This window comes from Protopterus annectens, chromosome 16.part0 (genome assembly GCF_019279795.1).
Source record: "Protopterus annectens isolate FY-2018-M chromosome 16.part0, PAN1.0, whole genome shotgun sequence".
Lineage (NCBI taxonomy): Eukaryota > Metazoa > Chordata > Ceratodontiformes > Protopteridae > Protopterus > Protopterus annectens.
The window spans coordinates 421,800,867-421,819,449 of NC_056750.1; the positions used below are offsets into that span (position 1 = coordinate 421,800,867).

Consider the following 18,583-nt stretch of genomic DNA (forward strand, 5'->3'; position numbering starts at 1 on the left):
TTCCACATGATGAAGGCCTGGAGTTATTCCATGAAGCCTTAATTGAACATTCAAAATTGAATAACACAATGATAAATTTTGTTATGGAACTGATGGAGAAGATACTTTATAATAATTTAATTTCCTTTGAGGAGGAATATTTTAAACAGGTAAGGGGTGTGGCAATGGGGGCCAGTTGTGCCCCCATTTATGCCAACCTCATAATGGCTAAGTGGGAGGACAAGTCTATTTTTAGCACCAGGTTTAAACAGGAATGGTTACTTTACGGGCGATATCTTGATATCTTTATTTTATGGAGATGTGATAAACCCATTGTGGATGAATTTATAGAATATATTAACGGGTATGTTCTTACTTTAAATTTACTCACACCTACAATAGATTATAGACTACTTGGATGTTAATATCACTCGGGACCTTGAGTTAGGGCATTTTTCATCTAGAGTTTTTAGCAAACCCACTTATTCCAACTGTTTTTTGAGGTTCAATAGTCAACACCCATACCATATCAAGAAGAACCTGGTCAGAGGACAAATTATAAGGGGAGCAAGAATGTGCTCAACATTGGAAAACCTCAAAAGAGAATTAGGGACACTGACACAGATGTTTACAGCAAGGGCCCCAACCACTTGGTGCAACAGATGAGTACGGAAGTTTTGGAAGGTTGAAGTCACAAGTTTCTACCTTTGTTGGGTCAGGATTGTATGAACGCAACAAATAGTGATGGTACCTTTTTGAGTGACTGGAATTTGCCTGACATTCCCTATTTTTTGAATTCCATGTCTATCCATTTTGGTTCGTTTGGTAATGAGGTGAAAGATATTTTGCGTAAGAACTGGGTGATTATGGAATATAATAATGAACTAGTTCAGGTTTTGGGTCCAGGCCCTACTTTTTCTTACAAGGTAGGTGACAACTTAAAATTCTTGTTAGATCATTCAATCAATAGGAAGATTGACAATGGCACAAGACCATGTGGGAGATGTAACTATTGCTCTTATGTGTTGAATGCAAAAGATGTCATTTTGGGAGACCCTATTTATAATGTTAGACTGATAGGGGGTAATTGCAACACAAGTGGTTTAGTTTATTTGAATGTATGTTCAGGTTGCAAAGCGTATTATGTGGGTAAGACGGAAAGGGCTCTGAAGAAGAGAGTCTATGAACATTTATATGCGATTAACACCAACAATAACAAAGGCTTATACAAACATTCTCTTACATGTACATCATTTTCTGGCTACAAATTTGGCATTTTGGAAGTGGTTGCGAAAAATGTCAGGGGGGTAACTGGGCTAATTTAATAGGGAAAAGTCAGCTCAAATGGCAGCTTAGATTAAATGCTTGCCATCCTCCTGGCCTAAACAACCACTTGCCCTTAAAGCCAATTTTAGTTGAAAAGGCTGCTAAACTGTGAAAAGATTTTTAAGCGTCATTTTATACATTACACGTTTTTTATGAATTGTTAAAAGGGACATGGTTCCTTTAAATGTATTCAGTGATTTAATTGACTGGGTTACTTAATAGTGGTGTTGAAAAGCACTTTCAGATATGATAAAGTCTGGATGTTTGCAGATGAAAGCACTTATCTACTTGCCTTGTACATTTTGCTGTGTGACGCATTAAAGCATTATTTACTTCACGAATACCATCAATCTGAGTGCTGTTTTAAGACATTGTCTTCAAGTGGTTTTCAGGTTTTATTACCACAATCAACAGAACACGTTGGAGAGACAGGTTCATAACCCAGAGAACTGCCCATGCTATGGAATAGACTTCCCATACATGTCAAACAAAACACCTCACTGGCCCTCTTCAAGAGAGATCTTGATGAGTGGATGGGAAATAGAAAATTCACCCCGGAGATCACTCCAGTGGATCTACTCAACAAAGGCACTGGGAACTAAGGTCGGGTGGCATGATAGCCAGGGTAATACTATGGGCTAGGCTTGTAAAGGCTCCACAGTCATTAGCCTAGTACACACCTATGAACCTATTTTTTGCTAAAGATTCAAAGGGTTTTTTTGTTAAGCCTTGTGGCACAACAGTCAGATCTCAAGGAGGTGAAGGATCCTTTATACTGGTGGTCTGAGAAGAAAAATGCCTTTAACAAATGCTTTACATAATCTGAAAGAGGCCAAGGAATAATTTCTTTCTCCTGTATAAAATTAGAATTGGTAGCCAATTGCAATTTAAAAAAAACTAGCTCCTCCTTTAAATAGAGCAATCAAAAATTCAAGAACAGCAGAAAAAGGGTCAATATTATTTTCCAATGCCAAAAGGGAGAATCTTTCCACTTACTCTTGTAAACTTTCTTATTGGAATTTTTTTGCGAGGATATTATGGTATGCACTGGGGAAGAAAGCCTGGGCTGTCTGACCATTACTGGAAGTGGAGAAACCATGTGGTTAGTCTGAGACCCTGAATATTGGGATGGGTCATCCCTGAAGGGCATGAGAGGAGATCTAGAAAGGGCTCCAGTATCCATGGAGAATAACGAAGAAGAAACCACAGGAAGGTGAACCACACCTGTCAAGGCCAATAGGGGCAATGAGGATGACAGAGTTCTTCAACCAGATTGATTTCTGTAGAAATTTGGGGAATCAAGGGAAGTGGAGGATATGCTTAAAGGAGACTAAATAGCCAAACATGGACAAGACCATCTCTCAGTAACTCCCTCCGAGGGAGATCAGGGCAAAATACCCGCTACACTTGATGTGGGGGAAAGCAAAAACTTCACAGCAAGGTTGGCCCCAACAACGAAAAATCTCTTCCACCACAGACTGAGAAACCACTTGTGTGGCATCAAAATGGGCCTGCTTAACTTGTCCACTAACGCACTGTTTTTTCCTGGTATGTGCATCAGAACTAGAAAGCAGTTTGAGGAGATTGCCCATTACACCACTCTCATGGCCTCTTTGCAAATAGGGTAAGATTGGGTTCCCCCTCATTTGTTCATGTAACAGACATGTTGTTGGGTCTGAATCACAATAATCTCTACAGGAAGAGCATCTTAAAATGCCTCCAATGCTAATAGGACTGCTCTAATCTCCAGTACATTAATATGTGACTTGGTCTCTTGGAGGGGCCATGTGCCTTGGACTGCCCTTCCCAAGACCCCCCCCCCCCCATTGTGAGACTTCCGTAGTCACTGTGGCTGCTGGGGGCTGTAAAACAAAGGGTCAGCCTTGATTAATGTCATCTGACTGGATCCGCCAGTGGCTGTGACATTTGCAGATCAGAATAAATTTGACTGGAAAGGATAGGAGTTGTTGAACAGTAGATCACTAAACAGCTGGAGTCCATTGAAGAACATGCATAGAATATTGTTCTAAAGGAAGTAATACTATTGCTGCTTCCACAGATCCCAACACTTGATGAATGAATCTGGCTGGAGAAGATGGGTGGGAATTGGATCTGAGCATGTGTATGCGATAAATTGGTAATGATGCAATTTACGCTGTTGCGTTCAGATGTGCACCAACAAACTCTATGCTCTGAACTGGTGTCAACTTTGGTATGGCATAATTTATTGTTATTCCCAGTGTCTGGTGGAAATACTCCCTGGATTGTTGAAGACGACATATGGAGGGGGAGGTGAGGAGCCAGTCGTCCAGATATGGAAACACTCATAATCCTTTAAGTTTCAGGTGAGCAGCCACCACACTGCCATACATTTGGTAAGCATCCTAGGGGCTGTGGCGAGTCCAAAGGGTAGGGCTCTGAATTGATAATGACGATCTCCCAGCTAAGAGCCCAAATGTGTGCAAATGTCTTCTGGAGCTCCTGTCTATTTTGATGAGAGAGTATGCATCCTGAAGATCCATGGAGCACATCCAATCATCCTTACAAAGAAATGGCAGAATGAACTGAAACGTAACCATTCGGAACTTCGACTTTTTTTACGTACGGATTCAATTTCTTCAGATCCAGAATTGGTCTGAAGTCCACCATCTTTAAGTGTGAGTAATCCTATTTGGTCTGGCGAGATCTCTTGGATGACTTATGTCTATCAGCTTTTGAATTTCTTGTGCTGCTGCTTTCCTATGACAGGGTGGAATGTGGGAAGGTTCTTCCTTTTGCAAAAAGGGAGTTTGAAAATGGAATGGAATAACCTCTGGATATTATTCTTACCACCCATGAATCTTCTGTTATATTTGCCCAGGTGTCTGAGTGCAAGGACAATCGTCCCTTCACTGCCTGTAAAGGTGCACAGTCAAGGCAGCACTTCAAGGGCACTGGAAGGGTCTTGTCCAGAAAGGAATCTCAGAAATCCTGATTTTGTAGGCCTTCTCTGCCTCTAGGGCGATGTCTACCATTGGAACGGCTTCCTCTGCCTCTGGAGATGACCCGCACGAATCTTGGAAAGGTCCCTGAGATTTGTAGAACCACACTTTCTTATCACCTCTGATTCTTAGAAAAGGTTTGTTGAGGAGTAGAAAACGATTTCCACAGTAGACAGTCTTCCTTCTTGTTCACTGCGGGTAAGCACCTCTTTAATTGATGTACCAAAGAAGGATGTGCCATCAGAGGAAGTGTTGAAAGACGTCGTAAAAGGCTCTGCAAAATTGCACAGTTGCATCCAGGCATGTCTCCTTATGGCAATGCCTGAACCAACAGCCCATGAGGTGGGTGACTGGAGCTGTGTGAGAGATCAACCTCATGGAAGTGTTGGAAATTGACAATAGCGGCCAGCTGAGAGGATCTCTTGAAATCTTCAGCAGACAAGGACTCAGAAAATTTGACAGTTCCTTAGTCAGATCTCTCTGTAATCTTGAGTAATGTGCCAAAGAGACCTCAAAGCGAAAGTCTCCAAGGCAAAAATGTGCTTTCCAGCTCTCTCCAGCACCCTAGACTCTGGTGAAGGACAGAAGAGCTCTGCTCTGTTAGCTCTTTTTTAGTGGCTGCTGCCACCACCATAGCTTCTACTGAGACTCCTGCTCCACTGGGGCCTTATCCTTGGGAAGACCTAAGAATATGTCAGGTCATTTTGGAATTGGTTCGACGGTATCCGGCTCCTTCCATGCCTGGCAGGAAATTAAATCAGTGAGTTCTCCTGCCGGGAGGGGTAGCCCAAGACGCAGATCTGCAAAAACCAAAAGATTCCAGAAATAAAGATTACACTAGAGAAGGATTTTTGAAGACCAACTACCCCTTCTGTCTGAGTATCTCTAACATGTCTCCAAAGAAGATATCATCTGGTAGTGATTTAGGGGACACTTCATCGAGATCGGTATCTTATGTGAGAGATTCCAACTGGGAATCTATGTGCCTCTTCTTGCATGTTCTGTTCCAATGATTTCCTCTGGGGGATGTTCAGGGGAGGTATCTGAAGAGAGGGGGAGTTTCTCTATAGGAACTGCTTGGAAGTTAGCTAGAACTAGCTGTCCCCTGTGGAACAGGCCTGATAGACTCAGAGCTCGGAATCAAAAAGGGAATAGGGAACTGGATCAGAGGGATGAGAAACTGGTTCTCTAGAAAGAGAAAAATCAGTTTCCACGACCTCGAAGACGGACAGGCCAGTAGAAGCTGTGGCCACCTGCAACAGAGCTGAGCATTCCAGTACAGGTAGATCACAACTTCTACTGGATCCATTCCTTGAGAATGGAACCAGACCCAAACTGTCCAGTGCCGTGGCTCCGAGAGGCAGGGATGAATCTAATAACAGAGTACATTTCAGCCCCACAGATCCAAAGTGACACTTTGGCTCTGGATCCCATTCTGATATGAAGGCAAAGGATTGGAACAAGTCAAGGATGCTGTTAGAATCAAAGAAATTTTCTTCAGATCAGACTCCGACCCCTTGGGTTTGTCAGATCCTGGGGATCTGAAACTGTGGGACAGATCGGAGAAGGAGGCAGCAGAACCTTGTAAGAACTCATCGATCCAATAGGGGACAGACGGTAGGACCCGCATCTGGAAATTTTCACATCATTCTATCCACATCTACTTCTGATAAACTTCTGCATGATTTGGTGGACTGTGGCCTGGAATGTTTCTTAGGAGTCTGTAAGAAAGGACAGTGCAAAGTAGGAGAAATCAGATCCAGTGTAAACTCTGGTGTATGAGTTTTTTTCTGAAGTACCAGGTTTCAGATCTGAACGTCTGGGCAATATTACAACTGGATCCGAAGCTTTGGGATCCAATGATTGAGCCTTTAGATCTGAAAATATCAGATCCAAGGATTTTTGAATTTTTGTTGGAGGTTCCAATGAAGTCCTAAGAGATTTCGGTGGAGAGCGTTTTCTGTGCTCCGATCGATCAGATTTTGAAGTTTTACCAGGGGTTTGAGCCCCAGAAGATGATGCTGAAATAGGAGGAAGGAGACCTTTTAAGATTAGTTTGCTGCATCGGACAAGAAATGCCCTGGAATTAAAAGCAGCCCAAATATTTCAGTTGTTTCCTGATGGGGGCTCTGAGACAAACTTACACCTTGTGTGCATCCAATTTGAGATTTTATGCCCATAAGAAGTACATTTCTTGAATCCTGTCGGTTTGTTAGCCATTACAGGAAGGGTAAGACTGATGGTGTCAAAACTAAAATCACTAGAAAGGACAAAGAAGAAAAAAACTTCTTTTGGCAGTTAGGAAGGAAGCAAGAAGGAAAAAAAAGATCACCAGCAATGAAAATCAAGAAAATGCCCAGTGTTATAGGGTAAAGAAGAAATACCAAGTATGGTACAACAAGAGATACAATAAAAATAGTAATGAACCTAACGCTACAGCATACACGAAGAGGAAGGTTGAAAAATAAAGTAAAAGGATATTTATGTAAAAATACCAAAAAAAATTAAGAAAACACAAGTTATCTATAAAGAGAAGAGCCCTGCATCGGAGTACAATGGCGGCAAACGAGTTCTCAGGTACTGAGATGGTCAAGGACATTATTGGTAGAGTGAGAAGCTCGACAGTTGGATCCAAATTCTAGAGTATGCAGTCAAGCTGGATCAGAGGATCTGATCAGAACCCATATGTTGAGGAAGAATGAAAAGGACAACACTAGATGGTACCTTTAAGGAAGGCCCTGCACAATCTTTATGACGCTAGAACGGAAGAATTTTCACCTGAATGAAAATTGGATATTGCTGTCAATTGCACTTTAATAGCAGTGAAACTAGCCCCTTCTTGAAAAATAGATGTTAAAAACTCGAACAGTAGAAACGTGGATAGGGAAGGGGTCTAATTCCCTCTGCAGAGCCCAATCAGAAAATCTGTTCCATTTACTTTTGTAGATTTTTCTGGTTGAGGCCTTCTGAGATGAAAGTAATATTTGTGGAATAGAGAAGAAAGCCTGGAATAATCAGTGAAATTGGAGAAATCATGCGGTCAAACTTGAGGCCTGTAATATTCGGGTGATCAATCGCCATGGGATGAGAGAGAAGGTCTTGAATGGGATCCAGTATTCAAGGTGGATAAAGGTGAAACCAAAGGAAAGGGAGCCACACTTGACACCAAAAGGGGGGCAGTGAGGACAAGTGCTGTTCAACCAAAGTGCCTTTGGTAAGAATTTGGGAATCAGAGGTATTGGGGATAAGTGTAAAGGAGAACAGAGAGGGAAACATGGACTAAAGCATTTCTTTGTGACCCCTGGAGCGGGTATCAGGACAAAGAACCTGACAAACATCTTGTGGAGAGAGAAACAGATCACAGCAGGTTGACCCCACTGACGGAAAATCCTCTCCCCAACTGACTGAACGAGACACCACTCATGAAGCATCAGAATGGACCTACCAAGTTGGTTTTCAAGCATGTTGGATTTCCCCAAGACGTGCATTGTCACATGAAAGCAGATGCTGGAAAATCACCACTGCCACTCTCTCACCACTTTTTAACAGAGGGGACAAAATTGGGCTCCCCCTGTTTGTTGATGTACCAAACCACAGACAGGTTGTCAGTTTGAATCACAATCGTTCTGAGAAGAAAGACGTCCTTAAAGGCCTGCAATGCTAGAAGGACCACTTGCATCTCTAGGGCACTGATGTCAAAATGGTCTCTTCTGGAGACCACGTAACCTTAGACCATCCTAGTTGTGAATTAATGGTAACCATGGTTACTGGATGTGGAAGAACAAAATGGCCTTGAGAACATCATCCAACTGAATCCACCAACCCAGGTGGTCTTTGCATACTTGAATGAGCTTGACTGGTGAAGAAAAGGGATGGCAAAAAATTGACCATTGACAGCAATAGTCCACTGAAGAATTCACATATAAAAATGGGCCATAGGCTGCTGCCATCGCCCCTAAAATCTGAAGAATCAATCTGGCTGCGGAAGAAGGGTGTGAGATAACTTGCTTGACTTGACACCAGATAGTCTGTACTCTGTTCAGTGGAAGGGAGGCTAGGGGACTGTGTCCAAATTAGCACCTATGAACTCCAAGATCTGAACAGGTTGGAGATGCAACTTGCAAAGGCTGACTGAGACACTTAAAAAACACTTGGAATTCTAGCAGTCTCAAATGAGCTGCTACCACTGTCATACATTTGGTAAACACCCTGCAGGCTATGGCAAGACCTAGGGGCAGGGCTCTGAACTGATAGCGACCGACTTCCAGCTGAAAGCACAGAAATCTTTGAGATTGTCTGTTCATCTTAAAGTGATAGTATGCATCCTGAAATCTTGATGCAAAAGTGCATGTTCTGAAGATCCAGGGAGCACATCCATCATCCTTGTAAAAATGGTAGAATGGACTGAACCATGACCATTTGGAACTTTGACTTCTTTACAAAATGATTCAGATTGCTGAGGTCTAGAATTGGTCTTCGGTCCCCCATTTTCTTTGGTACTAAAAAGTCTTGAGTAGGTTCTGAATCCACTTTGGTCTGGTAGGACCTTCTGGAGGACTCTTCTGTCTAGCAGCTTTAGAACTTCTACAGCTGCTGTCTCCCTTTGACTGGGTGGAACATCAAGGAGACTATTCCTTTTTTTCAGGGGGATTTGTGCAAATAGTATTAGGTAACCTCTAGATATGATTGTTGCCACCACAGTATCTTTTGTGACTGAGATGCTCAAGCATCTGGGCGCAGAAACAAGTAACCACCTCTCCCCGACTGCCTCCAGAGATGAACAGTCAGACAACCTTTCAGGAACACTGAATGGGTTTATCCAAGGAGGAGTCTCAGAAACCCTGATTTTGCGGGCCTCCTCTGCTGGGAGGACAGCGTCTTCCATTAGAACCCCACCCCTGCCTCTGGGAAAGATATTGAGAGTCTTGAAAAGGACCCTGGGACTGACAACCACATTTTTCTACCTCCTGTCTGATTTTTGGAAAAGGATCTCTGAGGGGTAGTGAAATGGATCACTATGGCAGACAAGATCTTTCTCCGCAAAGTTGGACAACCACATACAGGCATGTCTTCTAACAGCTATACCTCAATCTAATGCCCATAAGGTAACCTCAGCAGTATGGGAAATTAACCTCATGAAAGCATTAGAGCTGGACAGCAGAGTGGCTAGCTGGAAAGAAAGCTTCTTGTGGGCCTCTAAAGACATGAAATTGGAAAGCTCTTTACTCAAATCCCTTTACAGCCTAGTGAAATGTGCCAAGTAGTTCAGTGACAGTAAGGCAAAGGTCGCAGAGGCATACATGTGCTTTCTGAATCTGTCCAACACCCTGGATTCTCTGTTAGTGGGATAGACAGAGGAGTCTCTGCTTAGCTAGCTCTTTCTTCATGGCTGCTGCCTCAATGGAACCCCTTAAGTGGGATCTGCCCTTAGGAGGAGCAAGGAACTTATTTAGGATGACATGGGATGGGTTCTACAGTATCTGGTTCCTTCCACATCTGGCGAGAGACTAGATAAGTAAGCTTCAAAAGCTGGTGGAGTCACCCTAGATGTAGATGGCCTGGATCCAAAATCTTCTAGGAATACTCACTCTACTAGGGAAGGGGTATTGGAGAACAATCTACCTTTCTGTCTGAAGATTTCTAAGATGTCTCCAAAAAAGATATCTGGTGGAGACGTTGGGGACATCTACCCTTCATTGAAATGGGCACCTTCAATGAGCGATTCCTGGGGGAAGTCTATGTGCCTCCCCTTGCATGTTCTCTTGCAGGGGACCTCTTCGGTGGGATTACCTGTAGAGGTGCCCAAGAAAAAGGAAGTCCATGTGGGGAACTGTCTGGGCACTTGACAGGGCTGGCTGTCTATTTGTGACTGGTCTGTGAAGATCAGAGCTTGGACCCAATGGCTGCAGGGCTGTAGGATCTGAAGGAGGATTAGCCATGTCACTCGAGGAGAGAAGATCACCAGGGGTAAAGGAATTACCCTCTACAGGGTAGGAAGAGCAGAAAGAAAGGACAGAGAAATACCAACAATGATACTGAGAATACGGAAAGAAAAATTAAATCATAACCCTAATGCAACAGAAATATAGAAAAAAATAGGGTAAGGGAGGAAGAGGTAACTAAAGAAAAAGCTATAAGCAAGTTTCAAAGAAAACACTCACTGTAATTAAAATACACCCTCAAAGCTCTGCGAGCAGGATCCACACCTATTGAGATAAGACGGCAACCAAGATAAGAGGTGGCAGGGTGACCAGGGCATTATGGGTAAAGGGAGGAGCTTGAGAGTCAGATCCAAGTGTGTAGTAAATGTGGCTGCACCAGATCAGAGGTTTGATAAGAGATGCATCACTTGAGGAATGAATGAAAAAGACATCAGATCAGAATAAACCTGCTTGCCATAAAAAGAATTGGAAAACAGAAATGGCCTTAGAAATCCAGGACGAGATGATTTCCTCAGATATCGCCAAACAATTTCTTGGTGCTGTGTAAATCCAAGATGAAGAACCCACTCAATTGGATTCTGTGGTGAATGGAAAAAAAAGGAGGAAGATGAACAGACATTCAAAGACAAATCAAATAACCTTGGGCATAAAAGGATGAGTGCTACAAAGAAACACGCTGTCCTTATGTCTTCTCTCCTTTTTATCAATGTCCTTCACAGATACTCATGTAAGTTAGCTAGGAAAAAAGTCACCCATGACAACTCCTCTGAGGCAGCCAGAAGAATCTCTACTGTTTATGGTGCATAAAACCATTAACAGTACAGAGTAAAGCTGCTGCTGCTTTGAACTGGAGATAGCCTTGTGTACAGAATAAATTTATGGTTCTTTTACTACGGAGAGCTGTGCCTCAGGCTCAAACACCTTAAGACCAAAGTCTGGTTCAACATTAGTGCTGACATTCCTGCCAGTTTGGATTTTTACACTTGCAAGGCACAGACAATACAGGGTCTCCATGAACATAAGCAAGCAACTCTGTGCCAATAAGTACTAGGTTCACTAGCAGAAGCATATGTTGTAGCTCCAGAATCTGAGACAATACCTTCTTAATAGATTCTGTCCTCAATCATTTTTTTTCAACATTCTCTGCTAGCACAGATGATGGAGGTAGAAAACTGAGTACACTGCAGGCAACCAGTTTGTCTAGAATTTCAGGCACTTTATGGCAATGGCAGGGAGAAAAGGCACAGTGGAGCTTACTGCGATACAACATGGGCCTCTTCTAAGATTTTTTTTTGGGGAATGCTGATGCTAACATACAGCCTGGAAATTGGCATCAGGTTCACCAATAAATCAACAGGTAGCTGCCTTCACAGCAGGGATACAAGAGCCTGCATTCATGTGGGGAAGGTACTGTAAGCCTCCTTGGTGATGCAGATCACTTGTCCCCTCCCACCAAAGGTGTACACAGTTGGGCCACAGCATACATTCACACTGTCAGGATGCCAACAGAGAAATAGATACCTTCATGATTACATACAGACTGGCTCTTTCCAGACAGTTCTCATCCTGATGCTGACTGAATTTTTACTTTATCTGACTTTGCCAGCTTTAATAAGTACCCCTGACTCTGTTTTTCACTGAAGAACAAACACAACGTCTCTGTCTCTACATTTCTTGTCCTGTTCGCATAAACATCACAATTCTCAATATTACGTTTATGGCCCAAATAGAAAAAAAACTGTTATAGTAATGGAAATTCTTTGGAGTTTATCTGTCCCCACAAAGAACACACTTACTGTAGATTTTAATCACTAGTAAAATTAACATTATGGAGTATTAAACAACTTTAAGGAAGAAAGGAATGAAAACAGCCAATAACTGGCATGTTAGTAGACATGTGGGACTCAAAACAGCAAGAAGAGCTGAAAAGAAAATGCAGCAATGCAGGATATATAAGGGAATACTGAGCCTACCTTACACCAGAGCCAAGAGAACTTCAGTGGTGCCAAGGAAGACGCCACTGCTTTTGTAGTTTTAACAATTATCAGATGACAATAATCAAATCAAAAAATATACAAAAAAATAAATAGTAGTATTCCAGATATCTGCCATGTTGTGTTCAGGCTGAAGATATTTACTGACATTACATTTCCTTTAAGTGCATTAAATCCAAATACTATGCTAGAAACAAGCATTTTGAAATATTAAGAATTTGTTTTACCTCATTAGTGACTTTGGCTCCAAACAGCCAACCTGCTCCTCTTGGACTAATTGCCCAGGTATCAACATCTTCAGGATCAGACCATACCAAGTCACAAAATGCACCCTTGTGTGGTATTTCCTGATTCCTCTCAATGGTTCGAATTTGATCCAGTGTTTTTATATCTGGAGAAAGCCCACCGTGTACACAAAGAATCTGCTCATCAATCAACTAGTAAGAAAAAGACAGTAAACGAGAAAAATTCCTAAAAATGTTTTTATACAACAGTATGGTCTTTCAAAAAATTAACTGTGACAATCACTTGAGCTCGTGTGTTTGCATGGTCTAGTCGTGATCGCAATTAACAACGAGCAGACTATACACACAAGAGGAAGGCTAATATAATATACTTCTCATGCATTATCAGAAGTCATCTTTTGCTTTCAGAAAGTGGATATATGAAGCTACTTGCCCTAAAAAGTGCCTTGAGAGAGGTCAAATCAACAGTTAAGAACAGCTCTGGGATCGTCCACCTACTGCTTGCAAAGATATGGACGAAATTTTCCAGTACTGGCTATTTCTTGCGAGGACCAATACTGGTTTCTGCACCTTTAAAAGCAATGACATAGGTAGGGTCTCCCACATATACATATTCTGCATTGTTTTACAAGCTCTGAACTTGGAAGCTCTTAACGGAAGTATGTTTGTTGCAAGATTCAGTATTTGCATAATCAGACCATGAAACTGAACACTCAGCAATACCATGACCTTGTATAGCAGTAACCATGTACAAGTTCTCCAACTTGAGAAAAGGAGGAGAAACCCCTCCTAAAAAAATTCTGTTATAATAAATACCCGAACAAGCTTTACTATTTTCATCAGAACAGTTAATAACAGTAAATCACAACACTTGGGCAAAATCCTACTTACAAATGTGTTACTTCTGCATGGTGAAAGTACAGTTGTGTAAAATCTTACCATAACGGTAGATGTTCTTTCCTTCACTGTTGCAGTACTAACAAATGGGATCCCCTGCCTCAACAGCCCAACGTCCAGCCAGTATACAAAAGCCTACTGTTGCTTTAAGGTATGCTGTACGTTACATGTATGCTCCTCACATTGCATAAGGCATAAAGGTGACATACAGACACACCATCCTCAGAACTTGTAGCCCCAGTAGGAATGCCAGTCCAAGAAAAAACAAAGAGGTAATCAGTACACCCAGGAGGGAAATAGACCAGGAGGATGAGGAGGGAAGGAGTAAATACTGCTACAGTGAAGGAAAGGACATCTACTGTTAATATAACATTTCACACAACTGCACTATGTCCTTCCATTCAAGTGTTGCAATATTCCTAATGAATGCGGGACTGGAAAAATTCAACAAAACACTTCGGAGAAGGAAGGACCAGCAGGGCCCTCTAGGAAGCCATGAAGGAAGACCCGAGCAAAACCAGTTCTATCTCTGGAGATTCCATCCAACTTGTAGTGCTTGGTAAAAGTATGCACAGAAGTCCAAGTAGCTGCCTCAAGAATACAGTTAGTATCCAAACCCTTGAAAAAAAGGACCAGAAAAAGCTACAGCCCTAGCAGAATGAGCCTTCACAGAAGGAAGGAAGGCTCTTACCATGAAAAGTATAACAAAGAAAAATAGTCTGAGATCCAAGAAGAAATAGTTTGCTTGGATACAGCCAATCCTAGGGACATAGGATGAAAACAAAAACTGATCAGATTTTCCAATATGCTTAGTTTTATCCAAATAAAATCAGAGTTGTCTATGTACATCTAAAGTATGCAGCACCCTCTCACTGGCAGATTGTGGAGACAGGAAAAAAAAGAAGGCAAATGAATAAACTGATTAAGTAACAACTAATTAACCACCTTGCGAATAAAAGGATGAGTACGCAAGGACACCCTGTCCTTATAAAACACCAAAAACCGAGGACAAGCCATAGGGGCTTGAAGCTCAGACACCAGTCTGGCAGAAGTACGGGCCAATAAAAGAACAGCCTTCCAAGAGCAATGTTGCAAGGAAGCTGAAAGCCTCAGGCTCAAAAGGAGCCTGAGTCAACTCCAAAACAAAATTAAGATCCCAGGGAGGAGGAACAGGCTTCCTGCGAGACCTAATATGAAGGACGCCTTTAAGGAATTGTTTAGATTAAAATCTAGAAGCTAAAGGAGGAGCTAAAGGCAAACAAGCAGGGATAGCAGATAAGTAGGCCATAAAAGAAGAATAGATCAAACCAGCAATGAACAATTTACACAAATAAGAAAGAACTGCAGGAACATTCACAGTAAGTGGATCAAGGTTACGAGAGACACCAAACAAAAAACCTCTTCCATTTGGATCAAGCAGGATGTCCTAGACATTTCCTGGCCTTCTGCAGGACCCTAAGTATGTCTTCAGAAAAATGAAGGTGTCTATGTGGAATCAAAATCGATCACCCACAGTGTCAGTTGAAGAGTGGACTGGTGGGCATGGATGAGAGATCCCTTGTCTTGTGCGTGTAGGTCACCCTGTGAGGTAACATGTGATGACTGCACACAGCTAAATGCAGAAGAGGGAAACAATGTGGTCTCTGCCAAAAGGGAATCAACAAAAATTTGGGAGCATTCTGTTGAATTTTTAACAGCACTTTTGGAATGAGAGGAAGGGGATGGAATGCATAAAGTAACATCCCTTTGCACACCACAGGACCTGGGACTCTGGCACAAAAAAAGAGGAAGTTGTCTGTTCAGAGGGTAGGCAAACAAATCTACTGGAGGAGTACCCATGTGAGGGCAATGTCCAGAAACACATCCCTGTGAAGCATTCATTCGGGGGATTTAGTTAAGGACCTGCTCAGTGCGTCCGCCACAATATTTTGTTGTGAGGGAATGGAAACTGCCTGAAGAGTCACTTGATACTGGACAGCAAGATCTCACACTAGGAGTGCCAACTGGCAAAGATAAGACCTTGTCCCTCTCTGTTAACATACATCACTGTGGTACTGTCTGCAAATACTTTGAGCGGTCCTGGGGAGAACAAAGTATGAAAAGCCTGAAGCGACAGCAAAAGATCTCTCACCTGCTTGACACTGATGTGCTCTTTCTTTTGAAGAGGCGACCACACCCCCTGCACCTTTAGGTAGTCAAAAGCTGCTTCCCATCCCACATCTGAAGCATCTGTGAACATCTCCTGAGAAGGAAGGGGGGATGAAAAGGAAGTCCTGGATTTAGAGACAACTGCTAGATACACTAGACAGAGGGACAGAGCTGGGAAAGATGTGCAGCAGGTAAAGGTGATAAAGGACAGTGAAGGAAACGTACTCACAAGTGAGGAAAGTGTGTTGAGTAGATGGAAAGAGTACTTTGAAGGGCTGGTGAATGAAGAGAATGAGAGAGAGAGAAGGTTGGATGATGTGGGGATAGTGAATCAGGAAGTGAAGCAGATTAGCAAGGAGGAGGTAAGGACAGCTATGAAGAGGATGAAGAATGGAAAGGCTGTTGGCCCAGATGACATACCAGTGGAAGCATGGAGGTGCTTAGGAGAAATGGCAGTGGAATTTTTAACCAGATTGTTTAATGAAATTTTGGAAAGTCAGAGGATGCCTGAGGAGTGGAGAAAAAGTGCTTTGGTACCTATCTTTAAGAATAAGGGTGATGTGCAGAGCCTGCAGTAACTACAGAGGGATAAAATTGATCAGTCACAGCTTGAAGTTATGGAAAAGAGTAGTGGAAGCTAGGTTAAGAAGGGAGGAGGTGATTAGTGATAAGCAGTATGGTTTCATGCCAGGAAAGAGCACTACAGATACAATATTTGCTCTGAGAGTGTTGGAGAAATACAGAGAAGGTCAGAAGGAGTTGCATTGTGTCTTTGTGGACTTAGAGAAAGCATATGACAGGGTGTCTAGAGAGGAGTTGTGGTACTGTATGAGGAAGTCAGGAGTGTCAGAGAAGTATGTAAGAGTGGTACAGGATATGTACAAGGGTAGTGTGACATTGGTGAGGACTGCGGTGGGAGTGACAGATACGTTTAAGGTGGAGGTGGGATTACATTAAGGATCAACTCTGAGCCATTTCTTATTTGCACTGGTGATGGACAGGTTGACAGATGAGATTAGACAGGAGGCCCCATGGACTATGATGTTTGCAGATGACATTGTGATATGTAGTGAGAGTAGTAGACCCTGGAGAGGTGGAAATATGCTTTAGAGAGTAGAGGAATGAAGGTCTAGGCTAAAACAGAATATATGTGTGTAAATGAGAGGGAGGGTAGAGGAATGGTGAGGTTGCAGGGAGTAGAGTTGGTAAAGGTGGATGAGTTTAAGTGCTTGGGATCAACAGTTCAGAGTAATGGTGAGTGTGGAAGAGAGGTGAAGAAGAAGAGAGTACAGGCAGGGTGGAATGAGTGGAGAAAAGTGTCAGGAGTGATTTGTGACAGACGGGAACCAGTAAGAGTGAAAGGGAAGGTCTACAAGAGGGTAGTGAGACCAGCTATGTTATATGGGTTGGAGACAGTGGCACTGACGAAAAGGCAGGAGTCAGAGCTGGATGTGGCAGAGTTAAAGATGTTAAGATTTGCACTGGGTGTGACTTAGGATGGACAGGATTAGGAATCAGTATATTAGAGGGTCAGCTCAGGTTGGACAGTTTGGAGACAAAGCAAGAGAGGCGAGATTGCGTTGGTTTGGACATGTGCTGAGGAGGGATGCTGGGTATATTGGGAAAAGGATGTTAAGGATGGAGCTGCCAGGTAAGAGGAAAAGAGGAAGGCCTAAGATAAGGTTTATGGATGCGGTGAGAGAGGACATGCAGGTAGGTTGGTGTGAAAGAGCATGATGCAGAGGACAGGAAGAAATGGAAACAGATGATCCACTGTGGCGACCCCTAACGGGAATGCCGTAAGAAGAAGATGATGCTAGATACACCAGTGATGATCCTTCTTGAGACAAGGTAGAATAGGAATTACAAATTCTAGGGGGTGTGTAAGCTGAAGCCAAACTGACTTCAGAAACCACTGAAACTTTCTCATGTGGAGTTTGGCCACAGGGTGCATAGGGCTGGTGGATGCCATGAACTGGCAGAGCTCTCAAACTCCCTGGCTTTAATCGAGGCCAGAGAAGAGGAGTATGAAAGAAGGAAATGAGTGTGAAGGCCATGGGAGGAGACAAAGATGCCAGCACAGGCACTGTTTGAATCCTGAACCCCAGGAAAATATGGTCCTGAGGAGTCAGAAAAAAACTTATTGAAGGTTACTGTGAACTCCAGGCTTTGCAGAATGGAAATGGCAAAATTAAGATTTTGCAACTGGATCTCTGGAGAGGATGCCTGAAACATGAGGTCATCCCAGGTAAGGAAAAACTTGTATCCCCTGAATTCTGCAAAAAAAGCAATCACAGGAGCGAAGCATTTTGTAAATACCATTGAGGTAGTAGAAAGGCCAAAGGGAAAAACAGACAACAGAAAATGACAGGAAGAAAAGTACAGTTTTGTACCTACCATAAATGTAGATGTTCGAAGATCCACATTGCTGCAGTCCTTACACTTGGGTAGTCCGCTGTCCTCGGTCGGCCCGAATATCAAAGTATAAGGCTGACGTCGGTCAATGCGCATTTGACTGACATCAGGACGTCAGGGTACAAATGCGCATGACTGACGTCATATCCTCAGTCTTTTCTTGCCCCAGATGTCAGAAGACCCTAAAAATAAAGGTCAAAACCAAAAGACAGCAAACAAACAACCAACCATCCTAGCACTAAAAATATGTACAATATATACAATATACATCATATAGACAACCCAACCCACACAACCGCCTCTAACTACAGAGGGGAAGGAGGGAGGGTAAATTGGACTGCAGCAATGTGGATCTTCGAACATCTACATTTATGGTAGGTACAAAACTGTACTATGTTCTTCATCTCACATTGCTGCAGTCCTTACACTTGGGTAGAATCCCAAAGCAGAGGTAAGGGAGGATGGCCAAACTATAAGGAAGCAGGAGCTGCCAAAACGCCCTGCAAAACAGCAGTGGCAAAACCAGCCCTGGATTTGGAGTAAAGTGGTAGGTGATAATGCCTAGAGAAAGTATGCACTGAACTCCAAGTAGCTGCCTCCAAAATATCCTTGGTTGCCACCCCTCAAAAAGCTGTCAAGTGGCAGTAGCCCTAGTG

At 42.8% G+C, this 18,583-nt stretch overlaps 1 protein-coding gene across 2 annotated transcripts in view; it reads right to left on the bottom strand.

Annotated features, from left to right (window-relative positions):
• PPP6C (protein phosphatase 6 catalytic subunit) overlaps nt 1-18,583 on the bottom strand; it is a 1,288,377-nt gene that overhangs the window by 261,516 nt on the left and 1,008,278 nt on the right. For both annotated transcript variants that reach the window (XM_044058362.1, XM_044058363.1), the window contains one exon: nt 12,450-12,659. In XM_044058362.1, the coding sequence (XP_043914297.1) occupies nt 12,450-12,659 (210 nt within the window). The remainder of the gene's footprint in view (nt 1-12,449; nt 12,660-18,583) is intronic.